The 27,544-nt window shown below is 43.8% G+C and overlaps 1 protein-coding gene across 5 annotated transcripts in view; it reads left to right on the plus strand.

Moving 5' to 3' along the window:
* Nucleotides 1-25,222, plus strand: part of CERS4 (ceramide synthase 4) — a 45,557-nt gene extending 20,335 nt beyond the window's left edge. For all 5 annotated transcript variants that reach the window (XM_085040214.1, XM_085040218.1, XM_085040215.1 and 2 more), the window contains 10 exons: nucleotides 303-476; nucleotides 7,774-7,891; nucleotides 10,408-10,526; nucleotides 12,497-12,554; nucleotides 14,986-15,036; nucleotides 18,737-18,829; nucleotides 19,466-19,594; nucleotides 19,850-19,956; nucleotides 20,288-20,444; nucleotides 23,122-25,222. In XM_085040214.1, the coding sequence (XP_084896340.1) occupies nucleotides 304-476; nucleotides 7,774-7,891; nucleotides 10,408-10,526; nucleotides 12,497-12,554; nucleotides 14,986-15,036; nucleotides 18,737-18,829; nucleotides 19,466-19,594; nucleotides 19,850-19,956; nucleotides 20,288-20,444; nucleotides 23,122-23,313 (1,197 nt within the window). In that variant the 5' untranslated portion in view covers nucleotide 303 and the 3' untranslated portion in view covers nucleotides 23,314-25,222. The remainder of the gene's footprint in view (nucleotides 1-302; nucleotides 477-7,773; nucleotides 7,892-10,407; nucleotides 10,527-12,496; nucleotides 12,555-14,985; nucleotides 15,037-18,736; nucleotides 18,830-19,465; nucleotides 19,595-19,849; nucleotides 19,957-20,287; nucleotides 20,445-23,121) is intronic.
* The last annotated feature ends 2,322 nt before the right edge of the window (nucleotides 25,223-27,544 follow it).

Genomic DNA, 27,544 nt, shown 5'->3' on the forward strand with positions numbered 1-27,544 from the left:
ATGAACCTGTGAACCTGAGAAGTTTGGCACTACTGTTCTGTTGAATTCTGAGGCGCTTCTCTCAATTTTAATCCTTTTTTGGGTCTGTGCCAGGAGTCAGCATTCACCAAGCATATGATAAGAATCTGTGAGCAGGTTAACACTTTCTTGGGCAGTGCTGCGTCCCACAGCTGTTCTGCGTCCCACAGCCAGATGCAACCTCAGCAAGGGTGTAATCCTTCCTTGGCTTCACCAGCTTGTGCTGACAGGTTTTCTTGTGTGCAGGGCTGTCCTCACTTTATTCTGGTCTCTCTTCCTTCCAGGATGGCTCGTTCTCTGTATGAGTGGCTGTGGCAGCACGAGTTCTGGCTGCCCCCAGGAATCACCTGGGAGGACATGCAAGAATCTGAAGACACTCATTACCCTCAGCCTCGTGATCTCCTGCTCAGTATCCCTTTTGCTTTAATCTTGGTAGTCATTCGATGTGCCTTTGAAAGGTAAGTTATTTGGTACTGTTTGGGGTCTCTTAGGTATGATGGGAGCAGTTTGGGTCCAAAAGCTGGCTTTATTGTCTGTGCCAGTGCATGACTGAAGAGGTCCACAGAGGCTCTATGTCACAAAGTCTGCTGAGATAGATACATTTTCCAGCTCCTCTTTTTCAGCCCTGTGTACTGGCTAAAGAAGTGTGTTGAGTGTAGAGCACAAACCCTACCCTTGAGGTCTAATTGCATGCATTGTGACTTCCTGCACATAAAACAGGTCAGTCTAGATGACGTTTATATGTGTGTTATTGAAGGCAGACATGCTGGCTTGTGTGTGTTTCACACTACTTGCCATTTCAGGGTTGAGCACGGCAGAAATCATGTTTAGGCTCCATCATGCAGTTAAGTCTCCTTTATCTTGGGTGATGGGAATCTCGAGTATCATACCTGACAGGCAAGCCTGAATAAGATGCATCAGATTGAGCTGAGCCCTGTGTCCTCAGCATCAGCCCTGCCTCGCACAGGGGTGTGTGTAGCACTGGCCACTACTCGGGCTCGGCAGTGCCACTGCCCCCCACTGCCATGGAGAGACATTTGTAGCTGCTTCCTCTGACTTTAAGTTGTTACAGACCCTTCAGTGCTGGGCTGCCAGGATTTCTGCTCCTCTTCTGCTACCAGACCTGCTTTTGGGGCTGCTTTTTGCAAATTATGTGATATTTTCCAGGACTGGCACAAGAAGTTACTCTGACTCAAGGATCTTTTTGGCTGGAATCATTTGAGTGTTTTATATATTACACTTCAGGACAGAAAATTTGGGCATTATGACAATTGTACAGCAAGAAATCCTGCGGGGATTGTTGACTGAGTTTCATTAAAGTCCTGAACTGGTGCCATTGCTTTATGCAGATTGGTCAGTAGTTAATGTGGTTGGTGACACAACATGATTTGCTGGTGGAAAACTGAGATTTACTACAGCATTAACCATTGTCAAGACTGCATAGCAAGTCCCCTTTTGTGATTTTGAATACACTTTAAAGCGGTTTTCAGTGCATTCAAGACCCAGTATTCTTAGCAGCTCTCTGAAGAGGTAATCTTTTGAAATCTACAATGGTTTTAAGTTCAGAAAGAGGAGGAAAATGACAATTTGGAAAACATTTTATCATTCTTTTGAAAAGTGGCTGTACAACAAAATGGAAATGGACCTTTCTGTAGACTAGAAAGCTGTTTCTTCTGCAGATTCACTGTGACACAAGGATAGCTTGGAAAAGCTTATAGAAATATAAATGATTCAAAGCTCTCCTGTAAGAACGTTCTTATGTAAAAATTCTGTCTGTAATTTGGAGTGTTTTATTAAAACCAAATGTGTGAATAATTATTGAAATAAGCATTTTAGGGTGATGCAAAATTGGAATTCAAATATTTTCTTTGTAAACAATATACTTGGTGTGCATTCCATAAATTCCATGGTTCCTATACTTCACTTTCCTGGGGACATAGGTGTCTTGGTTACCTCTACTCATGTGGAAACCAAGGTGCTCTAGGTGGCCATTAAAACACAAGTGACTCACATTTCTTCCTTGCTGATGCTCAAGACCGGGCTGGATTCCGTACTCCTTCAGGTAGGCACTGCTGGACAATGAGATGGATGCGTTTGTGGTGTGGAGCTGGAAATTGGGCCCATGTCCTGCACTGACTGGCACTTAGCCATTCATTGTATGGCTCCCCAATGCAAGACATGGCCAGGAGGAATGAAGAGCCAAACTCTTCCCTGTGGTGGCTCATGACAGGACATGAGGCAATGGGCACAAACAGAAACATCACAAAGTGATGCTCCATCTGCACAGACAAAAATTCCCTTTTTTACTGTGAGAGTGGTTGAACATTGGAACAGTTTCCCCAGAGGCGGAGGGAGTCTGCATCTGCAGAAATACATGACACACAGCTGGACATAGCCCGCTCAGCCTGCTGGAGCTGGCCCTGCTCGAGCAGCAGAGTTGGGCTGGGTGATGTCCAGAGGCCTCTTTCAGCATCGATTCTGTGCTTCTGTGACTGTCCCTTTATCTGCCTTCCTCCTGCCACACCACTCCCAGTCAATCTAAATATCTTTTCCATCTGCTTTTAGATGCCAATGGCCAGGTAAAAATATTTTTTTCTTTCCCATCCAAGCACTGCCTCAGTTGGGAGTGTTTCTGCAGGCTTGGTCCTACTCATTAATTTCAAAGCTGTTTTGATTCACAAACTTCATTAAATAAAAGCTGCATGTCACGCCCTTGAAAAAGATAACATCACAAGCCCAATTTACAGGTCCAGGAAACCTATAATCAAAGCACTATTTTACCTATGCAAATTACAAGCCAGTGTTCTGAGTTATATTCTTGTTTGTCCTAACTCTGCAGTCATTTATTTTAGCATGACTTTTTCTCCTTCTGAATCATTACTGTTTCACATCCAGTTCATCCTGGAGAAGAAAGCTTCCCCTGGGAAAGTGCAGTGTGAATCCAGCCCTCAGTTTCTCCATTGACTTACCTGTACAGTGGCACTAGCCCCATTTAAAATAATTTACATCTAGTTTGAGAATTACAGAAGGAAATTATATGTGTGTTATTTCTCATTTTCTTTGTAGATAACTCTGACTGTATATCTTTGTACACCCAGTCTGCAGATCAAAATGAGTGGCTGTAACTAGCAGACAAGTTTGGATTTGGTGGCTGTAGCTTGGCCTCTGGTAATTAATTCTACCCTCAGCCACCACCAGCTATTACTTGCAACTGTGCATCTGGTGCCAAGTGTTTCTCTCTCTAGATAGTTCCTGGTGGTGCCTGCTTTGGGATTTCAGAGATGTTATAATGTGTTCATGTGATTCAACTGTCAGAATTTAAGGTAAATAATTAGAGGCGGGGAAGTCTGGAGGATTTTCTGCAATTTCTTATCCAGCAGCTACATCAGCCACTGTGCTGAAACAATTGTTTCATCCTTTGTTTGGGAATTAAACTTGTGAAAGAACCTGCTTCCTCAAGGATGGATTTTCCTCTCCTTTGCACTGGCTGGCTGAACTGGGGAAAACTGAGACAGCAACATCCTTCTAAGAGCCAGCTATGCTGGGGATTAGGTGGTGGCTGTGGGAAGAGGCTCTGCGGTGTCTGGGTGTGGCCTGGGAGAGCTGAGGAGGTGCTGGGTGCAGCCCTGCGGGAGAAGAAACAGCTCACAGGTCATGAAGCAACTCCCTTGTGAGCTGGTTTTTTGTTAGGAAGGTGGGAAAAGGTGGATTCAGTGCTGGAGAGGAGAAAGCCCATTACTGCTGGAGTGCTGGGCTATGGCACAGTACTGAGGCAGGAGCTGGGGGAAGCAATTAATGATATCCTGAGAAAAGAGAGGACTTAGAACTTGGGAACCTCCCCTGTTCCTTTAACGTTTCCAGATTGCCCTTGTGAGTAGGAGATGTGTCCTGCACCCGTAACTCGGGGCTTGATTTTAAACACCTGTATACCTTAGAACTTTTCCCTGGACATAGTCCTGCAAGGATGTTGGCTTCTCTTCTAGTTACGTGATCTTTAAGACCATTTCTATAAAAATCAAGTTCTTGGAGTGCTGTGATTCTGAAGGAATATTGCAAAGTGTTTCTTGCCTGCATGGTTAGTAAAATGTGGCAACTAAAGTGCTTTGAGGGATAGTAAAGCCATTGAAAAATGGAATTTACATACAGTTTTTGATTTGTCTAATTTCTGGACTTGTCCAGGGATTTTTGGATGTTGGGCAATTGAGAGGAAGTGTCAGTGAGTTTGAATCCACATAGCTCCCAGATTTCACTAGAAGAGGATTTTAGTCAGAAATATTAGGTCTCTTTGTGGGAGGGTGATGGCAGTATGTGGGCCATATGTTGTACATTTAAAGAAATTGATGTTCTTGATCTGCCGCAAACAGATTCTTGAACTCAGAACCAGAAGAAAGGACACAAATTTTGAGTATTTTATTTGGAAATGTACCTTTCTAAAGTTTATTTTGCACAGACATTTGTTTTTAATCAAGAATCAGGAAGGATCTGGAAACAGTATCTTGTTAAGGTCTTACAGGCGGGGCTTGGTATAAAGATGAGGGACACATTGCAGTATTTAATTGAAAATGGATCCGACTCAGTTTGGACAGCAGTGTGGAGACTTGAGACCGTGTATGAAACAGAACAGTCAGTTCAACTGATATGAAACGTTCTCCTGCAAGCAGGAGAAGGCAGAGACTACTCCAGGAGCACAGCCAGAGGAGCACTCTGCCAAAGGAAAGCAGGAGGCTAAAAGATATTGTGCTGTTCAAAGAATAGAAGTTCTGCTAGCTGCTGTCACTGGTTCTGCATTTCTTAGCACTTGAAGGTATTTGCAAAGTGGGACCCTTATAAATAAATAAATAAATAAATACACCCGCAAAGTTAAATTATTTCTTGTATCTCACATTAACTCTGAAAGCCTCTGCAGAAGTGTAGCCCACTTTTAAAAGGTGGGGGAGTAGCAGTTTAAGCCCCTTCATGATAAATCCATATAGTTTCAATTTCAGCAAGTTTTGTGCAAGACAATTTGTTCTGTGATTACTGAATAAAATGTCTTGGTAAGACTTTTGCCATGTAAACCATGGAGTGAGAGATGCTCACTGATGGAGAAGTAGGCTAGTGATGAGAATCATCTCTCTGACTGTGTCTAACTTAAAGAGGGGTGCAGTTTTAGTCCCCAGATTTTTCCCTTTTGTTGTGGAGAGAGCTGATAAAGTGCCATGGATGAGACCATCCCTGCTGCTGAGATGACATGTCTGTGATGTTGAAATCAGTACAAGCATCATCCTCTTAGGGTTGTGCTTGGAACAGGATCTAACTGAGAATTGAGTCAGAGCATACAGCCAACACGTGCAAACATCCCTTAGGAGGAATTTCAGGCCTTGATTTCCCAATGATGTTCATAAAAGTAGGGTTGGTTCCATAAATCATGGGTAAATACAAAACCTCAACAACAAAGTAATTTTAACTTTGGTTACACCCTGTCTTCATCCACTGCAACTGGTTTATTTCAGTTTTAGTGAGATTTTATGCCATGACCATAAGAAATCAGCAGGAAATGTAGAGAAGTTAGGGATTAAACAAGATGGTGAAATTTGTCAGGATACTTTAAATGTTTTTTTAGTAAAATAAATTTGTTGGTAAGCTGCATTGACACCTGACAGAAACATTCTCTTTACTTTAATGTGTCTGGAAAATTTCAGACCTTTCAGTTCCCAATAGGGCCTGATAAGATGTTGCGATAAGATGTCGCAATAAGATTGTTTTCAACAATAGAATTGATTACATCTTCCCCTTCGGAGGTGCTAGTACTGATGCCTGAACTTTGAAAGAAAGATCAGGCCCACTTCGAGGGACAGCTTAATACAAGAACCAAGACCTAGTACAGAGCTTAAGGTAGATGTTTTCCCAGTTTCAGTGGAGTTACGGATATTATTGAAATACTGTGTCATTGTTCTTAGAACAGGACCTGCTGGTCCAGTATCCAGTGTTATTAAGCCAATCACTTGATACTAAAAATATCATTAGATGCAATTAAAACATTTCTTGAAAGGAGTCAGAGCCAAAATCCAGAATTCCCAGTGATGGTTGTAATCCTGTGCCATCCAGCAACAGTGCCAGGATGCTGCTAAATTTCACTGAAACTAGTCAATGCTTACCCATGTTTTTGTGATAACTATGTGTCTTGTTGCTAGCAAGCACACTTAGCCCTGGCCCTTCTCTTATGGTAGAAACATAATTTTCATTGGTCTTGGTACATCTTTGAACGTTCCTATAGCCAGTGATGCCAAAAGAATTTCCCAGAGATGATGACAAAGAACAATTGATACACAGGCAGGTGGATTGGCTGTGCAAAAGAGAAGTGGGAATGAGCTGTTATATGAGTGAGCAAAATGTGTACCCATTCTGTGATATATCAGAAGTTACAGCATTTCTTAGGTAGGGGATATTTTTATAAAAATTCTTTTAATACTTGTTAATTAAATTAAGAAATGTGTTCTTGAAAAGAAAACTACTAAAAGACCCTTCTGAAGCATGCTAGACCTGAAATGGTCCCTAAACAGATGTGCATTTGGAATATAACCTGTATGACTAGCAGAGACCACAGGCAGCCACACCAGATAATCACATCCCATACTATTTTGAAGTGGAACACCTTTAAACATCTACATAGTGAAATAGCTTTCGCAGCTTTTTTGAGCAAAGTGAAGGAAAAAACAATCTTGTTCTGTGTCCAAATCATTAGGGAGAATGGATCAGAGGACACAGCAGGAGTGACCAAACAGGGCAGGTGTGTGGCTCAGCACTCACTGCCTCTGCTCGGTGTTGTCAGCTCAAACCATCCTCAGCACCAGTTTGCAGACAGTAACACAGAGACACTTCCCCAGTGACAGTGTGTAAAAGGGAGCAATTAATAAGAGCAGCAAATTCTCCAGAAATTCAAGTAAAATGCAGTTGATTTGGGTCTTTTAAAAAAAAAAGTTGTTTGACAAGTTTCCTTTTGGTGCCCCACTTATGCAGGATCTCGCTTCACACCTTCAAGGCAGATGTTTGCTGCTGCTGAAGTAGAGTGGTGGTAGTGGAGGAGTTGAATTGTTGAGCACAGGAATTCTCTGAGCAGTTTTCCTTGGATAACTTTTTTCTATTTAGGCAGATCTTTTTTGCTTTATTTCACTGTGAAAGACTGAAGATGCACAGCTAGTGCAAATGTCCAGTCCTTGTGAGAAGGTTTCTAGTAGTCATGTCCTTATTTTGCAACTGTGTTTGATTTATATTAGGAAATATGGAGGTAAGTTGCTCCAGGAAAGACCAAGTGGGCCTGCTGTTTCAGCAGGACATTTCTTCTCCATTAATGCTAGACCTCTAGCAGAGCCTCCCTCTTCATCCTGAGCCAATGCCTTAGTTCAGGTGGATGCCATGTATGTTCCATGTTCTAGATCAAACAGGGAACAGGCCTTACCACCAGTGTGGTACTCCCCATCAGTACATCCCTCTGCAAGCAAGCCAGAGATCTATGATTGGTGATTCAGCAGTTGACAAAGCAGAAGTTGCCAACCTCATGTAATTTTGAATGTCACAGCACAGAGCTCAGAGCAGTAGGGTACAAGTCTAACATTTTCTACTGTAAGTTTGTGATTTTGCCTGCTCAACATGATATTTGTGTTTAGATTCACATGTGGGAGGCAGCTGTTATGTACTGCATCACGTTTTAATAGTGCTGCAGAATCATAAATCACTGTTCTATTTTTGGCTGACGCTTTATTTTTTCTTTTGCAGAGCCATAGCCCTGCCCCTCAGTGTCAAACTGGGAGTGAGGGACAAGCAGAGACCAAAGGCTCAGCCCAACCCTGTGCTGGAAACATTCTATTGTATGCACAGCAAGAACCCTGAGGGGGTGAGTCCCTTCTTCCTTTGCTATCCTGTAGATTCAGTGTCTTTAGCCAAAGAAAATCCTATTTGGAATCCTGAAGTTTAGCAATGCCACTCATATTTAGAAGCTCAAGAAAGCAGTAGGAAGCACTGCAGCCCTGGTTACCTGGGAGCAGCCAGCCATGAGGGTCCTCCTGCAGTGCCATCAGCTCTCAGTTTTGCTTCTGAACTCCTGGGAGGAAACTGTGCTCACAAAGGAAATAGTGACAACTCCTGTTCCCTCCAGTGCTTACCTGATACACAGCACAAACTGTAACACAGGGGGCTCTGCCTGAACATTAGTGACAATTTCTTGCTGTGAGGGTGCTGAGGGTGTCCAGAGAGGTTGTATAATTTCTATCCTTGGGAAAACTGAAAGCTCGCTGGTTATGGTCCTTGACACCTGGCTCTGGGTAGTTCTATTTGAGCAGGGCCCATTGAACGAAGTGACCTCCATGGTCCCTTCCAACCCCAGCCATTCTGTGATGGCTTCTTTTCATATGCTAGCAAATCCTATAAAAAATTTCTCACATCAGCTGCCTTGAGCTGACTCCCACATTGCAAGTCCCTGCGGCTCAGTTGAATGTGTCTTGCTTGATCTCCTAGTCCTGGACTGGGTCATTCTGTTGCTGTACAATCCATGAATTTGAAATTGGCCTTGCAAGAAGCCAGAGTCTTGGTCATCATCACAGAGATTGTGAGGAGCATCAGAAACCTGCAAACACAACTGGTGGGTAGTTTTCCCCTGAGATATAAGAAGAGTGATTTTCAAGAAATTGGCAAGATGATCTAGAGTTATAATGGCTGCTGCTGATGGGAAAAGCCACTGGCAGTATTGTGAATTGTCAGGCGATACTAGAATTTAACCTGGTCAGTGAAGTCCCTGCATGTGAACCCTGTGGTTGGGAAAGGAATCTGATTTTCTTTCAGCTTGTTTTTGTAGGCTTTCTCTTGGTCTTGAAGCAATAGTTGTGAATTCTTACCAAGGATGGGTGAGCAGGGGGCTCACCATGTGTTCCAGTCCCAAGAGACAAGCCCACTCCAAACACATTGCTTCGGCAAGGCTTGCAGCATGGTTGCAACATGGTTGGTGCTGCAGTGGGGCATGAGGAGGTCCAGGACATTCAGTACCAGGCTAGAAGTAAAGAAAGAGAGGCTAAAATCAAAACGTAGGCATTGATCTGGGTAGTGCAGCCAGCCCATCTCTGTTGCAGTGGAAAGGAGTGTTCTTAGGGACACTTGCCAGTGTGGTGGTCCCTGATCTTCCACTTGCCTTTCTGTCCCCAAAATCCAAACATTTCTCAGTAAAACTGCTTCTGTGGCAGAGATCTAACTCAAGACCAGGCTTTTCCACCAGGTTTTTCCCACAGCTCTCCCTGCACCCCCATTACACTGAAGAGGTGCTTTTCTCCCAGCGGATCTGTGACACCAGAACAGATCCTCACCATGAGACTCTGACAGCAGTGTGAGCAGGCAGGAGCTGCTGCCTGGCTCTGTCCACTCACCGGGTACACCTCAGCCAATCTGCTGGATTCCTTCCTCTCCCATGAGCTCTCAAATGGCTGCTAGAGGCAGCTTTTGTTTGTCTAATACAGGATGAGATTTTGCAGTTCTTGGCAGCCTTTTCTTGGGAGGAATTCCACATGATGGAGGTGTTGGAGGATATAAATTAGCATCTCCAGTTGTCTCCACCACTGGAACAGAGGTCCAAAGACAGCGTATCTGAAAGCAGCATATCTGCAAATTGGTAATGGACTTATTTTTGTACAGCATGCTCACACTATGTAGATCACTCTCACATGATACCTTTAAGGTAAATGCATTCCATGAAAAACTATTGCATTACTTAAAAAGTAAGGCTATCCGTGATGACACTTCTAAGTAGGAATATAAAGCATGACAAACTTTTTTCATGTCACATGCCAAACTCTTAACAGCCTAAGGACAAGAAGGAAGGTAATTGCAGGATTTCTGTGAGTAATCTATTGAAGAATTACCCCTAACAGGTTTACCACAACAGGAGAATATCCGGTAGGAAAATAATATTTCCTCTGTTCATGACGTCCATCATGATACTGCATCAGAATACTGTGAGGTGTGATAAGATTCAGTGCAGAACTTTAAAATATTATTTAAGCTGCAGTGATCTTTCTTGGAGTGACAGATTTAAGGGATTTGGTCCCTGAAGACAGGGTGAGGAAGTGATTTGACAACAAACTCATGTGAGGAGACAGGACGAGTTTGAAACTGGGGAAGTTCACATAAAAAATGACACATTTCAACATTAGCATTAATAACCAATTGATTAGAGGGGAATGGAAAAATTTTCTACTGTCCGAGATCTCTGCGCTAGGAATGGACAGCTTTCAGAAAGATGCCTTTGCCTAAATAAACTTGGGCTTGCCAGGAGCTCCAGCTGGGCTCTGTGGTGGGTCAGATGAGATATTGCCCTGTCGGACCTTTGAATTTGGATCTGAACTTGCTGCCTCACCTGTTTTCCAGGGTGAACTGCTCAGTTTAGCCAAGCAATGTGACCTGCCAGTGAGGAAGGTGGAGAAGTGGTTCCGGCGCCGGAGGAACATGGACCGGCCCAGCCTGTCCAAAAAGTTCAGCGAGGCTTGGTGAGCAGGAGCACAAGCCATGAATGGTAGTTTTTCTCCAGAGCTGAGCTCCACAGACAGCTCACTGCCTCCCTCTGCCCTCCATCCACAGAGATCCCAGTTCCCTGTCTCCTTCCACCCCTATGCATAGAGCATCTTGGGTCTTCCCTGACCCTCTTGGCTCTTCTGTAACTCTCTGCTGCTTCTCTGTTACAGAAACATTTCTTGCTTTTCCCCCTTATTTGCACTCTCAAAGTCTCCTTTTATTGCCGTACTTTATTCCTTATTGGGCCCTTGTTTCTGACTTTTTCTGACTTTGTCAGACTGGGATTTTGCTCTAACACACATTTGTACCCAAAAAACTCTTCTACTGTTTGCATCTTACTGATTTGCTGCTGTTTCAGTACCTACTAAAAAGCCATCCTTTCTGTTGCCTTTCCCATGGTTTCCCTTCGCCTCTCTGCAAGGAGATGCCCTCTGCTGCACCTTTTCTGCAGCTATTTTGCACACCGTTGCTTTCAAAGCCACAGGCAGCAGGCTGGCTTGGATTCTGCTGTTGTTTGTCTTCAGCATCCTGAAAGTCACAAACCAGCACCCTTCCACAGGGGTGGAAACTTGTGAGCAAAGAACAAAAATTGCCTTGGAAACAGCTGTTTCCAAGAAATCCTCCCTGTTATGTGGAGGCTCAAAGTAAATCTCAGGTCAGACAGATCTGAATATCAGTTCTGGCTCAGCTTTCCACAGGAAAGGAGGATTCTCCACAGCTTGGTTGGAATGCCTTATTTATGCGGGGCTGCTCTGCTATTTGTGTAAGGAAGTGGGTTCTCCCAGGAAAGCCACAAAGACAAAATAAATCACTAAATACCTGGAGTACTATTCATCTGTCTAAAAGTATGTGTCTGGAAGGTAGGCATGACCTTTGAGCTCATCAGCTTGAGCTCCATTTAACACTCCCCCTCTATTTCAAAACCCCTGTCTAAAAACCCTAATTCAAAAAGAAGAAAAGGATGTATATTATTTATTTATAATACTCCAGATAGTTACAAATATTTACAGAAACAGTGAATAATGAGCTGTAAAGCAACGATGCTTATTCAGCCTCCATCCAAATGAATTGTCCGCTCTCCCTGCACTCTGATGACTTGTAATAAATAGTAACAGTAAAAAGGAAACAGTAAATCCTTTTCTTCGTCAGCCCACTAAGGCTGGTGTCCTTCCACCCACCGCTGTCACGATGTGCAGTCTGTGGGCAGAATGTCTCTCTGATGTGATGTAGCAGCTCTGTAGAGTTATTTTTTGTCTTGGAATTCTTGGGGGTTTCATTGACGTGTGGAGTCTCTCAAAATGCAGTTACGTCTGAATTGTTATGGAGATTTTTGAAAATTAAAGGACTGGTTTAGACAGTTTTAGTCCTTTGAATATTTCCTGTGGTTTGTTTATTAATAACTTGTTTATTGTCTTGAGATGAAATTCCCCTCATTCCTTACCATGTGTGTGTATATTCAGGTGACCTGCCTCTGCCCACTGAACTGGCCAAACAGTTTGTATGTACTTTTGTGTGGATTTAATGTTGGTAAATCGTTACTGGCTCCTGACTGAGCCAAACATGACAGTAATTAGTTACTGTACATGAAAATAAATTTGGCATGCCTGATCTCCAAAGGCCTAGGAGAGACATTGGCATTGTTTAACTTTTACAAATGCATCTGCTACCACTGGGAAGGTTTGGAATTATTTTCTGAGTGATTTTAGTCAGCAAGATTCTCATGTTTTCTGCTATCTCTACAGCAGAGGAATTGCTCTTTGTGAAGTCTGCGAAATGTGCTGGTAACATGCAAAGAACTGCTCCTATTCTGGGCAAACCTTGAACGTATTAACATGTGTCCTTGCTTTAATAGTGTTGTTCTTTGAATGTGTGTGAGGATACACAGACTTGCAGCTCAGGGGTTAATGAGTGGGATTTTAACACACTTTGTTTTGGTTTTTTGTAGCTGGAGATTTACATTTTACATCATTTCTTTCTTCACCGGACTTGCTGTCCTGTACGATGTGAGTACATAAGCAGTCACATGTTGTTCCACCCAGCCAATGCCTGCAAGAATGGCAGAGTTTGTTGTCAAACATGTCTTTTCAGACCTTCTTCTAGAGATTTTCCATCCACATCAGTGTGTACTCCCTGCATAGCACACTTAGGAGACCACAGACATATTGGACCATGCTTATTTTAAGAACTCCAGCTCAGAACCAAGATGTTTCCTCTTCTCCTGGCAAAGCCAAAGACAGCTGGGATTGTGTAAAAGTACATTTCTGCAGGGTAGCAGATAGAACACTTATCTAAGCTGGAAGCTGCAAGGCTTTGTGTGTTGTATCCAATCCCTCTTTAAGGTAAAGAATTCAGGCTTCCTTTGGAGCATGGACTGCAATTTAATAGTTTTATCTGGTAATTTGTTTTTCCTTACCCAGGGTGTGATTGGTTCAGGCTCATGCTTCTACCTTTTCTCCAGTTTGCTAAATAATGAGTTCTCTTGATACAAATTGAACTGCCTTCACCAGGCAGAAGCAGTAACAGAAGCCATGGGTGTGCTCTAGTCCCTGAGCTGTGATCACTGAGCTGGGACTGGGGGCAGTGGCCATCCTCTGCCTGTGTTTTAAAGGTTCCCCTGACTCTTTTGCTGCATCTGGCTCCCTAGGTGAGCTTTGCAAAAGTCTTCTGATATGGTATGATGGGTTAAGTGATGGAAAATGTGTACATCCCGAGACAGCAGGCACAAACTCTCTTGTAACCTGTCATTACTGTAACAAGTGAAGGACTTTCAAATTTACACAGACTTTCAAGTCAGGTTTCAAGTTAAGGTACTCGAGAGTATGAGGATTATAGGATGAAGAATGAAAGGAATGAGGAATGAAAGTATCTGAATCTCAGCTGCAATGTTTTGTGGATCTGTACATCAAAATGGAAGGCTGTTCCTTGAGACCAGCTATTGAAATTTGGTATGGATGACCTGCTCAACATTGTACAAAAGCCCTGTGGCAACAAGGGGCAAAATCATATTCTTCTGTCCATTATCTGTCCATTATATGGATGAAATATAATTTTCACTTTTTGTGACTCTTGTCTTTATTCAACGCACATCTTACAATTTTCACAAAAAAGAAAGACATGCATCCTACAGATAGTACCTCTAGATCCTGTAGCAAATACCATGTTATTCTGGTACCTAAATTGTACTAAAATGACTGCATTATAAAGAAGGACAAAGAACTAACATCACAGGGCATATATATATGTGAGATTTCCTGACTTTCATGTTTACTTTGTAACCCGAGTGGCATTTGTTTTTGTGAAACGCCCTTCTTTCTTTAGAAAACCAGCAAATGTTTAAATTCTGTATTAGTGGTTTTAGACTGATAGCAAAAACATCTGCCCATGAGTCAGTGAAACAGCCTGTAGCAAAGGAAAGTTGTCTCCCAGTAGGCCACCAGAAATCAGCTGTATTTGCTGAGAGTAGAGGAATGATGAAATTCAGGGATCTGGAGTTCCTTTCTAGCTTAGGTAAACAGTATGCCGTAGTTGTTTCACAGTTTTTGTTTTGTCCTTTCTGGTTCTATATCACACATCTCTCCTGGTTCTGCACATGTATTTGCTGTAAATTCTACTCCCAACCCCACTCCCAGTCAGCAGGGACTGTCTGCTCCTAATTACCACTGCACCTAAAACCTTCCTGATTCCCCTCTGTATTGCCCACACACCAGCAGTGCTCAGTGAGAAGAAAATGCTGCCTTCTTGCCTCAGCTCTGATACCTGGAGCCCTGTAGGACTTAGAGAAAGTTACCCTCACAGGTGCTGTGCTCTGTGAGCTCTGATCCAGTCTGGGCACAGCACAGGCCAGAGCATGCTCCATGCAGGGAGAGCTCTTGGGGACCTTAGTTGCCATGTTTCTATGAAAGTTTCTAAACTGCCAAGTTCTAAACTACCAATTTTCTGTTGAACGGAGTGGGATCTTTTCAGACGTTCATTACTTAACAAACTGCAGCATAACCTTTGCTGTTAGAGGAAAAACCACATACCTGATAGACCAGTTTTCAGCCTTTACTACATTTAAGTGTTACTGCCTAAATCACAGATATTCTTAATGAAATAGTAGTAAGATTGTTTTTAAATGCTCAAGACACCACCACCACCTCAAACTTGTATAAGACTGCAAAAAGTTGGGAGTAGTCTTCTCTGAGTTATTTTATTTGGAATGGCTAAAGAGTGTGTGAGATTTCAGGCAAATGGCCACGATTTGGTTATGTCACAAGCAGATGCAAGTGCTTGAAGTGGAAGTCTCTTGGCAGTTGGATTCCAGACAGTGTGACCAACTCTGCCTGTAATGAAACACAGCAAAGTCTATAGTAGTAACAAACTAAAGGAATTAGATAATTGATAAGAAAAGAACTCCTCTGATATTCTCTCATTCATGTTGCATTTTTGTTGCAGAAGCCTTGGCTTTGGGACCATAGAGAGTGCTGGACAGGATATCCACAACAGGTAAGTCACACAAAAGGGAAAATTGCTGTTACAATTCTTGTATTGTGTTTCCATATTTTTTGAAAAACAGATTATATTTGTGACGAAAAGAGGACACAGAATTAAATTAAGACTCAGAAGACCTAAGAATTCAAAGCCAGACCCTCATCTAGGGAGAACACCTTTGTAAACACAAGAGAAGATGAGTTGGGAGAGCACTTTGTCACTCCTAAGAGAAAGTGAAGACTTATGTTCCAGGGGGTTTTGTCTGACAGTCAAAGCTAGAGCATGACCCCTTGACTGTATGTGGAGGTTGCAAAGCCATGAAGGGAAAAGCAATGCCCAATTCTAACAGCATGAGCCACAGGAAATGTAACAGGACAAATGACTGAAGAGTGAGGTAGTGCCTTTCAAGCCAATTCTCTGAACAATCCAATATTGGTCAAAGGCCAGAATTTTAGGGACAAATCTGTAGTTCTGTGTAAAAATTAAACCATGCAAACAAGTGGGCCTTGAATAGGAATGCAAGACTGAAAGTATCACCCAGGTCCCTCTGTCTTTGCTCTGTACACTTGCAGGATGTGTCTTGTCAAAAACAAGTGTCCATAATGGCACACTGTGACAGACTGACCCTGGCTGGTCACAGTGTGCCCACCAAGCCCATTTTTCTCCCTGCTCCTCAAATGGAAGGGCAGGAGAAAATATAGCAAAAGGCTCATGGGTCAAAATGAGTACAGGGAGAGAGCATTCCCCAGTGATCGTCACAGGCAAAACAGGCTTGACTTGTGGAAAAATTAATTTAATTTACTATTAATCAAGTAAGAGTAGTATATTAAGAAATAAACCCAAATCTTAAAAACACCTTCCTTCACCCCTCCCTTCTTCCTGAGCTAAAGTACTACCACATTCTCCACCTCCTCCCATGCAATGGTGCAGTGGAATGTGGAATGGGGGTTGTGGTCAGTTCATCACATCTTGTCTCTGCTGCTCTTTCCTCCTGCTCTTCCCCTGCTACACTAGCAGGGCTGTCCGATGGGAGACAGCTCTCCATGAGCGTCTCTGCTGTGGCTCCTTTCCACAGGGTACCGTCCCTTAGGAACAGACTGCTCCATTGTGGGTCCACAACAGGTCCACAGGTGCTGCCAGGAGCTTGCCCCAACATAGCCTTTCCACAGGGTCAGAGCTTCCCAAGGGCACATCCCCCTGCTCTGGTCAGGGTCCTCCAGGGACTGCAGGTGGGTTTCTGTTCCCTGTGGACCTCCATGGGCTTCTGGGGAATGTCTGCTCTGGCACCTGGAGCTCCTCCTGCACTGACCTGAGGGTCTGCAGAGTTGTATCTCATATTCTCACTCCTCTCTCCGCACCACTCTCGTGCAGCAGTTTATTCCATTCTTAATTATATTGTCTTCAAGGCACTGCCACTGTCGCTCATGGGGCCAGTGGCAGGTCTGTCTTGGAGGTGTCTGGAACTGCCTCTGTTGGACAGGGGGCAGCTTCTGGCATCTCACAGAAGTCACTCCTGCTACCAAAACCTTTCCATGTAAACCAAACACACACCCATTTTCCAACATTTAGAAAATATTCCATTATTTCCAACAAATAGGAAAGACCAAAACCAGAGCCAGTCATGTCCCACTGACAAAGAGCAAGTCAAGGACAAACTTGTGTATTAGCAGGAACAACAAATGTATTAATTACAGTTTCTACTAAACAGACTATGACTTGTGCTACAGACAATGACAAAAGAAACATCAGTTCTCCCAAGTAGTCTGATCTTAGGGGGAAAAAATAGATAGCTTCTGATCCAGAGCTCCTGTTTGGGTAACCTGGAGTGTGACCAGCACATACCAGCTAGGGAGATGTACATATTCTCCCTGGAAGCCTCAGGGCATCCAGCTGTGCTTCCTCTTGTGGCCAATCACTGGTGCTACAAAGGAAAACTAAAATTTATGAAAGCCATAAATAACCAGTTGGTATTTGGGAGCACAATACTCCATGTTCTTTTGGAAATGGTTGCAAAGCTCCTTTAGTCATAGTAATTATCAAATAGATTCAGGTTTAAGGAGGCCATATAGTGCCACAATAGCAAAAATTGCCTGTTCCATAACAAGATCTTGCCGAGTGGGTCTAAGGTTTTGGTTTCCCAGCTGTAAAAACCCAGATAATTTACCCAGAAGAATGTGGATTACTTTTCCTTCTGGTCTTGAATTTCCATGCCCCCCCCATTAGTTTGATTAAACTGGAAAATCTGTGATAGAGTGCAGGGTATCTGAAGCATCTTCAAGCCTAAAAAGGGAATGATTTAGTCAGCTGCTCCTTTTCCACCATAGTGAATTGGTTTATGTAGTTTTTATAGCTCTGTACTGTCTGCTCAGGAATCTGAACCATGCTGAAGAAATCCTAAAAATATTCAGAATTTTCACAGTGGTTCCCTAAATGTTTGACATGGTGTGGTAAAGTGGAATTTCCCCTGTTGTTTGATTTCATCTTGGCACAGATGACATTTAGTAAGCAAGCATGTTGTTCAGTTGAAGTATTTCCCCCTGTAGCTGCAGGAGCCAAATTTGTTGATTTGGTTGTTGTATTGGGTTTTCATGGGCTGGTTTTGGTAGCGGGAGGCTACAAGAGTAGCTTCTGTGAGAAGCTGCCAGAAGCTTCGTCCATGTCCGGCAGAGCCAATCCCTGGCGACTCCAAGGATGGACATGCCGCTGGCCAAGGCTGGGCCAGTTAGAAATAGTGGTAACACTTCTGTGATAACAGATTCAAGAAGAAGGAAAAAAAAGAAAAAGTTACTGCACAGCTGTATTTGCAGCCATAGAAGAGTGGGGTGAGAACATGTGAGAGGAACAACATGCAGACACCAAGGGCAGTGGAGAAGGAGGGGCAGGAGCTGCTCCAGGCACCAGAGCTGAGATTCCTCTGCAGCCAGTGGTGAAGACCATGGTGAGGCAATTGTGCCCCTGCAGCCTCTGAAGATCCACAGGGATGCAGAGATCAACACTCAACCCATGGAGGAGCCCTGCGCCAGAGCAGGGGAATGCCTGAGAGAAGGCTGTGACCCTGTGGAAGACCTTGTGGAGACAGGGGCCCTGCTCCCAGGCTGGAGCAGCCTGTCCTTGAAGGACTGCACCCCATGGAAGAGGGACCCATGCTGCAGCAGTTTGGGAAGGACTCACGTTTTCCATGGGATGGACTCAAATGTTGGAGAAGTTCCTGGAGAACTGTTGTCCATGGGAGGGGCCCCACGGTGCAGCAGGGGACCAATTCCTCTCCCTGAGCAGCAGGAGCAGCCATGGGTGATGAACTGACCATAACCCCCATTCCTTGCACTGCCGGGGTAGGAGGTAGAGCTGGGAAGGAGGGAGAGGCAGGGGGAAAGGTGCTTTTAAGGGTTTATTTTGCTTCTCGTGATTATGCTCTGATTTTGTTTGCAAGGAACTTAATTCATATCTCTAATTAGAGTCTGTTTTGCCCATGACTGTATTTGATGAGCAATCTCTCCCGGTCCTTATCTCAACTCATGAACCCTTTGTTATATTTTCTCCCCTCTGTTCAGCTCTGCAGGGGAGTGAGAGAGTGGCTTTGGTGACTGCCTGGCATCCAGTCCATGTCAACCTACTACAGTTGTCTAAATCTTTTACCTTGAAAGGAGTTTTCTCTCAAAGCTCTTGCACTAATGTATCTCATGGATATTTCCCTGTCTCTCTTCCTCTCTCACAGCCTCTTCAACCCTCCCTGTTCTGGTACTACATGCTGGAGCTCTCCTTCTACTGGTCACTGGTCTTCACCTTGCCCTTTGATGTGAAGAGAAAGGTGAGTGGCAGTCTCAGGGGAGAATCAAGTACAAACAGGGCACAACCTGAACACTCAGGAGAGTGATCTCTAAGAGCTTGTGTATAGTGCTAGTCAAGGTTTTGTGGGACTCTCTCCTTGCTCATTCACAGGAATTTTCATTCCCAGGCACTGGCTTTCTCTCCTTTGAGAAGTGGAGAACACCAACCCTGACACAGAAAGGTGCAAAGTACAGCAGAGTTTTCAATCCCAACTTAAAATCCAAACATAAGAATTGCTCTTCTGCAACTCTTCTAGGCTGCACTGATCACAGAGACAGGAAGAAGAGGTGGTTCTCTGCTAGCAAAACTGCATGTGTTTTTGGTGCTGCTATCCCAACAGATAGGGCGCAGCATCAGACTGTGGCTGGTGAAGAGAGAGAATGTTCTTTGCTGTGAGATCCTCATTTTACACCATAAACTCTTCATTCCTATGTCTTTTGGTTGCCTACATTTCTAGAATGTGTTTGGCAAAAGAACTATGTAGGTAAGACTTTGTAGTTGGAGGTTTTTTAGTCACTGGGTAGAGAGATATCATTGCTACCTGCGCAAACCATGCTTGGACCAGGGCAGGAGGTGCATTATGTATTTTATTCTTTGCTCTTCTCTTTGTCATCAGGATTTCAAGGAACAGATAGTCCATCATGCTGCAACCATCTTCCTGATCAGTTTTTCATACTGTGCCAACTACATCCGCATTGGGACACTGGTGATGGTGATTCATGATGCCTCTGATTGCTTCCTAGAGGTGAGCCAGGCAGAGCCTAATTAGAAGCAGTGCTCTTCAGTCACATATTGTGATCTAACACAATACGGGCCAAGCACTGGGGTGTTCCACAAATCCCTTGTGTTGCTCTACTGACCCAGCTGGGGGTGCCCAGCTGAGAGCTGGGCAGAACTGTGATGAGCTGCATGCAGGTTGTGTTATACCTGTCTCATTAGCCCCCTGGAGTGTGTGCAGATGCTGTCTTGGCTGCTGTTTTACTGTTCTTTCTCCTTCCAGCCGACTAAAATATTCAATTACATGAAGTGGAAAAAAACTTGTGACAGCCTCTTTATGATCTTCTCAGCTGTGTTCCTGATCAGCCGCCTGATCATTTACCCCTACACGTGAGTCTGCTGCAGTCAGGGGACATGGAAAAACTGCCTTCTGAGAGGCAGGACAGTTAGCTGGGTGCTCCTGCCTTGGGGTAAATAAGGGTGCTCTGCCTTGGAATTTATAGAGCAGTCTTGAAGCCCTGAAGGGTGCTGCAGAGGAGGAACCCTGGGCCGGTGGCTCTATCCTATGTACTTTGGGTGGGGAACTGATAGTTGACTCACATGTGATAGGTAAAGATGGAAGTGGCTGATCTGAAATGTTCTCTACAAATTTCTAGGGCTTAATTGGGGCCCAACTAACACCTAATGCTTTCTCTCCACTGCAATTCCCTCTGTTTTGCAGAGTGCTTTATAACACCTACTATTACTCCATGGAGATATTCCAGCCCTTCTTTGGATACTACTTTGTGAATGTTCTCCTGATAATTCTGCAGTTGCTCCATATCTTCTGGTCCTGCCTAATTATTCACATGGTCTACAAGTTCATCCTCCAGGGCACGGTATGCATCAGTTTGTAGTATCCTTTACATCACACAGGGTGGGAGGATCCACCTAGACTGCTTGAGAACATAGGGGTCCATTTGGCATGGATTCCTTATTGTTCTAGTGAAATTATATATGTGCATTACCAACAGTGAGGTGGAAGGAAACTCAGTAATATTAGGGAAAGTTGACCCAAAAAATTTTTGCGAGTCACTACAATATTGGGTGCACTTCTGATGCTTGTATTCAATGAAAATGGGGATTGGACTCTAGGAGAAATGTCTGTGAACAAATCCAGTGGCATCTGAGTAAACACTTGGTGCAGTGTGATTTGCATTTGTAATATGACTAAGAAATCAAGGAAGGGATAATGGTCATGATTGGTGAGACCAGTGCAAAAGTGCTTCCCTTATTGTACAGGATTTTTAATTACAATTGTGTTACAGTGCTATAGATTTCTACACAGTTGGTATTTCTGTCTAAACCAGCTGCCTGGGCTCTTCTTGCAGCAGTGGAGGGCAACAGGCCTGCCCAAATCATGATCCCTTCCATACTGCACCGATCCCTTCCATACTGCACGTGGCAGTGCTGCTCAACAGGCACAGAGCAACCAGACATGAATATCTGAGCTGCAGCTGTATAAACTGAAGTGAAATGCATCCCACATCCCACTCTTTCTGGCCTGTAGTATTTGCTGTGAGACCAAACTGCTGCTCAGCATGAAATTCTTCCCAAAATCAAAGCCATCTCTGACCACATGCCAAGGATACTGTCCAAAGGTGACCAGTCAGCACCTCGTGGGAGCTGACCTTAGAGCCCAGGATGATTTGTTTTATTAGTATCCAGCTGAGGAATTCTGTCTTACAGGAACTATAGCAAGCATTAAAGGCTCCTGTTTATCCATTTTGTCCCTATTTTCTTTATCTGCCTTCCCTTAAGGTAACATAGAGCAAATTACTTGCAAATTAAAGGAAACAGGGCAGGAAATGAAGATGCAACTGAAGACAGCCTTTTATTGTTTTTCTAGTTTTTCTGTGGGGCTGAATTACCACTGCAGTTACTGTAGTGTAAAATGATGAGGTAATAAATAGTCTTATTGGAAAGAAAAGAACCATCAGGGAGGAAAATCCTGAAGCATATCCAGAATTTTTCCTATTTTATCTAAAAATCGTACTGCCAGATTTGAGGTAAAAATATGTTTGAATATTTTCTGTATTGAGCAGTGAGAAGAAAAAAAAAAATTGTCCTAAACAGATCTGTTTCAATGACAATATTTAGTAGTCCAAAGCAGTATCAGCAAGAATACAGGACATTCTCTCTTTTTTGAGAGCCATAAAACTCTTGCTACAATAATTTCATGTTCTTCTTATGGGCCTTTTTGGTCTCCAAGGTTTTCTTCTATGGCTACAGGATAATCTTTACCACCTTCTCACATGATGTACCCTAATCCCCAGTAATTAGAACTCAGCCTACATCCTGAAGTACAAGTTTCATTCCCTTGTAGAGGGAGCAGTTTTATAGTTCCTTTGGGAATCTTGCCAGATTTAAGGCCTCAGTCACATTCTCTGGCTATAAATGGATAAACTTAGAAATATTGACTACAATTTGTCCTTATGCTGCAGCTCCAGACTCCTGTGTATTTCCTGAACTGTCAGTTCCAGACTGATCCAAGGTGCAGGTTGTTCACAGCAGATAGCATCTCTCACCCATATTGCCCTTGGAGGCAGATTGAATTCAGTGCAAGTTTACATTCTTACAAATCCGCTGCAGATGTCTGCATCTGGTTGTAGTGATCTCTGGAAAAGCATGAGCTCAAAGACAGTTCTCAGTATGATCTGAGAGATCTCAAGAAGAATGGACAGCTGTAAATAGAGACTAAGTCTCTGGGCAGCACCTGATATAACCCTGTGCAATTTCTAAAGCTCAGACCAAGGAAGAGGTTTGCAGCTTCCCCTCTGTCCAACAAGGATTGTGACACTGTGAATTTGTTCCCAGTTTTGGCATCTTGTATGGCAGAGTAGAGACAGCCTGAGAAGCCAGGAAGTGCTGAGCTTCTTTTTCTAAACTGTCATCCCATTATTTCTTTTTTGCCTTCCTTTTAAGGCAATGAATTAAATACTTACAGAAGTGAATTACAGGTGTCTCAGTCAATAAACAGCAAGAGAAAAAGCCTGACCAAAACAGAGTGTAGTTGGAGTGGAGTGGCTTTGTGTTGAGCCTTTGATTTGTTTGAAAGCATCTGTTTCCAGGCTGTCCCAAGAAGTGTTGTTAGCCTGCAGCCACCTAGGCTATGTGTGGCCAGAAGTTAGCTCCTTGTCCCTTTTGGAAAGTGTAAAAGAGCTTGATTAACTGCCTACCTCATCCTTCTCCCACATGCTGATGACCAGGGCAGCAATGTGGATCTAGGCTTGCACAGTTGTCCTCAGTCATGGGCATTTGTGGTTTTGTTCTGTTTCTCAGCCTGTAATTCCTGATGTTTATCAGGATCACAGATGGGATACTACTGAGACTGAAATCAAAGAGGCAGGGAGAATCTGTTCCCAAGGGTAGTGTGAAAGCTGAGGGGACAGAGCAGGACTGTGCTGAGGGTGAGTGGCTGAGGCAGCAGGTGCATGGTCAGCCTGTGGCTCAGCCAGCACTGCTGCTTATGCAGCTGCTGTGTTTGTCTGGCTTCTCACTTACCTGTTTTTGTAGATGGAAAAGGACATGAGAAGTGACACAGAAGAAAGTGACAAGGATGAAGAAAGAGATAAAATTAGGAAAAAGGAGAAAAATGGTATAACGTATTTCAGCAACGTCACAAGCAATGGTTACATCCAGAGGAATGGGTCTGAGCCCCTGAACAACAGAGCCCACCTTGCCAACGGCCACGCCAAGGAAAGATAGCTGCTGTGCACGTGCTGCTGGTCTGGCCTCCACGGAACCCAGGCCACCATCTGTAGAAACAGTTTTGCTCACTGTGTAGATAAAATGGAATGCAATTGCAGTATTATAGCTGAATATCTGCTTCTCATAAACAGAAGCATTTCTAGTCAGTGATATTTGAAGGAAGTTTTTTGTCTTCCTTCAGTAAAAGCTTACTATAGATTGTAGCCGCAAAACAGATAGCAAGGGATCAAAGTGGTTTGACTTGTATTACACTGTACCATAATTGTTGTCAAGTGTATTAATCTTGAAAAATACTTTAAAAATAAAATGGTGGATAAACTCCAGCAGTGTCAAGTTTTACCCACCTGATGTTGTTTGATAGGAATCCGTTTAGCCTGGATAAGCCTCTGGAGGCCCTGGCCTGTTGCCAGTAATTATTACGGCTGACAAGTGGCAATTCTTATCATTGGGATACCTCTTCTGAGAAAACAGATCCCCTGTGCACACTTAAAAAATTAAAACGGATCATAGTGAAATTAAAGCTTTGGGAAGGTATAAGAGGCATAAGGCATGTTTTTCTCAAAGGAAGTACTTTTTGTGTGAGTGACCAGTTTTGTAATGGTATGGATCTCAGTCCCTACTTATTGCCCTTAAGGGGAAAACTCCAAAGCCTAGGCTGCAGGAATACCCATCCAAATCATAGTTGGAAGAGCTGGAAAATCCAGACAGCTGTTTCTCAACTGTCAGGTAATCCTCTAAACCTGTCTTGGAAGGAAGTAGTCAGGAGAAGGGAGGTGAAGGAACTCCCTCTTCTATAGTCTAGAAGACAACAGTGATTAAAATGCTCGTGTGTTCACTTAGTGTGACTGGCACAGTGGGAAATGTTTACAGTCAATTTGTGGCAAGAAGGGAATACATTTCCCCTGCCCTCAGAAGAAAAAGGATCCAGAGATGATCTGCTGAACCTTATGGAATAATGCTTTAGCAAGGCCTTCTAACACTAGGGCCTTTGCCTAGGTGTATCAAGAATAGCAAGTATAATGCAGTGGTCCATGAAGTCATGATGCAGTACTGATTCAGTTTGTTTAGTTGCCATATCTTGTATCATGTGTAGTCTTAGGTTTTTTGATTGTGCAATCTCTTAAAACGTTTAAATTAGTGTTACATGAATTTCTGTTTCATAGGTCACTTAATCTATGAAACTGAAGTATTAACAAATTCACTGTAATGAGTGCAGGGACTTGGACTGCTGAGGCCGTGCAGACACTTCTGTTTAAGTACCTAGAGCTAACTGGGCAGGGATGGGACATGGACCAAGGAAAAGCCTTATTTGAGGAGGTGGTGCACATGTTTACATTATGAAGCAACTGACAGCATAGAAAGACTAGAGGGTTTTCATCAGTCCACTCATGTGACCTGAGATGTGACTGAGAAGCTTTGATCTGAGCTTGTGTGTGCTCATCTTCGGTTTCAGTCAAAATACATTTGGATAATTGTATTTCTAAACTGGAATTGGATAATTTCAGAAGGGAAAAAGTGGTTCCAGCATGCGTGAGTCCAGGGCAATAACATGCTGTGGGAGGAGAGCATCTGCTCCTGCATTGTCATTTAAATCTTTATTTGCTGGAGATAGTCTGTCTCTGGAACCTTAGCTCAGTTGGTGAGAGCATGGTGTTAATAATGCCGAGGTTGTGGGTTTGATCCCTTTATGGGCCATTCACTTAAGAGTTGTGATCTTTGTGGGTCCCTTCCAACGCAGAATATTGTGTAATTCTGTGATAATTGGAAGTTGGAAGCACATGTTCTGTACGCTGTGATCTGAGTGTACAATCTCACCTCTCTGCAGGTGGTGTGCTCAGGAGGGATGGTTATATACCATTTTATACTACTGAATGTAAATGTTCTTTATAAATTACTTTTAAAGGTTTGATCATCTGGTCTCTTTTCTACTTCTTTAACAACCAGGAGGTAAACCTGGCTGGCTGCACCTTACAGGTGGACATGTGATGAGGGAGACCCACGTGGGTGCCATTACCAGGGGGAAGATGTTGCATACACAAGACACACAGCCACACTGAGCCATGCCAGTAAAGATCTGCAGCTGCTGGGTTTGTCTCCTGCTCAGTAATACTCTGTTTGGCCCTGGAACAAGGGACCATTTGGGACACCCCTATGCTAGACCTGGGGGCAGGCCAGGTTACTTGGTACTGCCAGGACAGTGGCAAGTCCAAGATGGCAGCACTGGAGAGGCGCTTTGGCCTTGCAAGGACAAGAGGAGAGAAATTAATCTCTGTTCTTCTTTTTTTGTGAGGTTTTGGGAGGCTAGGGAAGATCCCTGTTGTAAAATCACACCACCTCTCCTCCAAGGAGCAGAGTCTGCACCTGTGCAGTGGAGCTAGTGTATGTTAATACCTGCTGGATTTGATCCTCAGGGGTTTGGTGTGTCCCTGAAGACTGAGATAAGCTCCTTAGGGGGCAAATCTGGTTCTTGTGAAAGGATATGTCAAGGATACAGGAGACCTGTTGGATTGAGTGAGAACTACTGAGGCCTTTAGCTGAAGAACTGAGCATGACAGTGATGAGTCATTGAGAGAAATCAGCTGCCGAATTTGCTCTCTTGCCATCAACTTGCTATGGCTTAAAGAAGCATTCAGCTTCCTGCCTGCACTGCTCCACCTTCTCTCTTTATGTCTGCTCCAGGGCTGGTAAGCTTCTGGTAGAGTGATAGTGTTTAAGAATTTAATGTATCCATTATCTCCTCTCTTTGTGCATGGGGCATCACGGCTCCCTCCACAGAGCAGCTGTTGTAGAAAACCTGCAGCAAGTCTGGCACTTTCTGCTGAGAAACCCAGCAGAGCAGATTACAGAACCATCAAATCCATTAGGTTGGGGAAGACTTCTGAGATCATCAAGTACAACCTGTGATTGATCACCACTTTGTCAACCAGAGCAGAGCACTGAGTCCAGTAATTTCTTAAATAACTCCAAGGATGGTTACTCCACCACCTCCCTGGACAGCCCATTTCAATGTTTAACAGCCTTTTCCATGAAGAAATCCTTCTTGATGTCCAACCCATACCTACCCTGGCATGGCTTGAGTCCATTTCCTCTGTTCCTGTCACTTGTTACCTGGGAGCAGAGCCCAGCCCCCACCTGGTTGCACACTCCTGTCAGGGAGTTGCAGAGAGAGAGAAGATCACCATGAGCCTCCTTTTCTCCAGGCTGACCCCCCACCGCGAGCTCCCTCAGCTTCTCCCCATAGGACTTACTCTCTAATGGAGGCTTCCATCTCCAGATGGAGCACTGGGTACCACAGCAGGGTCTGACCCTCTTTCCCCCATACTTTTATCCACCTTGTGCACAGACGAGGTGTGCATCACACGATATGTGCCCCACATAATGTTAGTGAGCAACCGTGGGAGAAGAGGCATCCAGCTCCAGGTGAGCCATATGAAAGAGCATGCTTCCAGGTTGCTGTGAAGTGGGTGAGTCAAGGCTGGCACACAAAACTATGGCTGACATGAATCTGCTGACTCCAGCAGACATGGACACCTGGTGACATTTTGGATCTTGTTTTAATAATAGTTTGGCACAGTTGTTTCCTTCCTCCTGCACACAGTAAATTTCAAAGATCTGCATACATCACATTTTTTCATTCAGAAATGTATGCGCAAGGGAACGTTTTCTTGGATGGCTGCACTTGGAAACGAAATTGCTTTTCTCATTCTCACAGATACAGCCGACACAATGCCTGCAGGTAAGGGCAAGGCCTTGTTCAAAAAGCTGAAGTCATGTCAAAACAAGGGAAAGACCTATAACTTTGGCAGACAAATGTGAGCATGTGATAAAGCAGGCCAAGAAATACCCTGAGAAACAACTTGAAAGGCAATACCAGTCTCTGAAAAACTGTCAAGACTGCTGGACTCAGAGATGATGGTGGCAGACAGCAGGAACACTGGGATAGGTCAGGTTAGAGCCAAGAAATGCAATGAGCTACCCTGTATGGCTCCCCAGCTGAGGAGGAGAGGGTCCGATACCTGACATCTCACTGAGGCCATATTCCAAGAGGATCCACTTCAAGCCAATGGGTGGGAAGTTATTACCTAGCACATAGACTAACTGAGTAATAGCAAACCTTCAAACCCACTGGCAGGAGGAAATTTGTTCTTAGAGGAGTTCAACTACCAACCATGGAATGCCATTTTTTGTTTCAAATCATCTTCTTATCAGAAAAATTTAAGAAGGTTCC

The sequence above is a fragment of the Lichenostomus cassidix genome, chromosome 28, assembly GCF_008360975.1.
Source record: "Lichenostomus cassidix isolate B80296 chromosome 28, HeHo_3.0, whole genome shotgun sequence".
Taxonomy (NCBI): Eukaryota; Metazoa; Chordata; class Aves; order Passeriformes; family Meliphagidae; genus Lichenostomus; species Lichenostomus cassidix.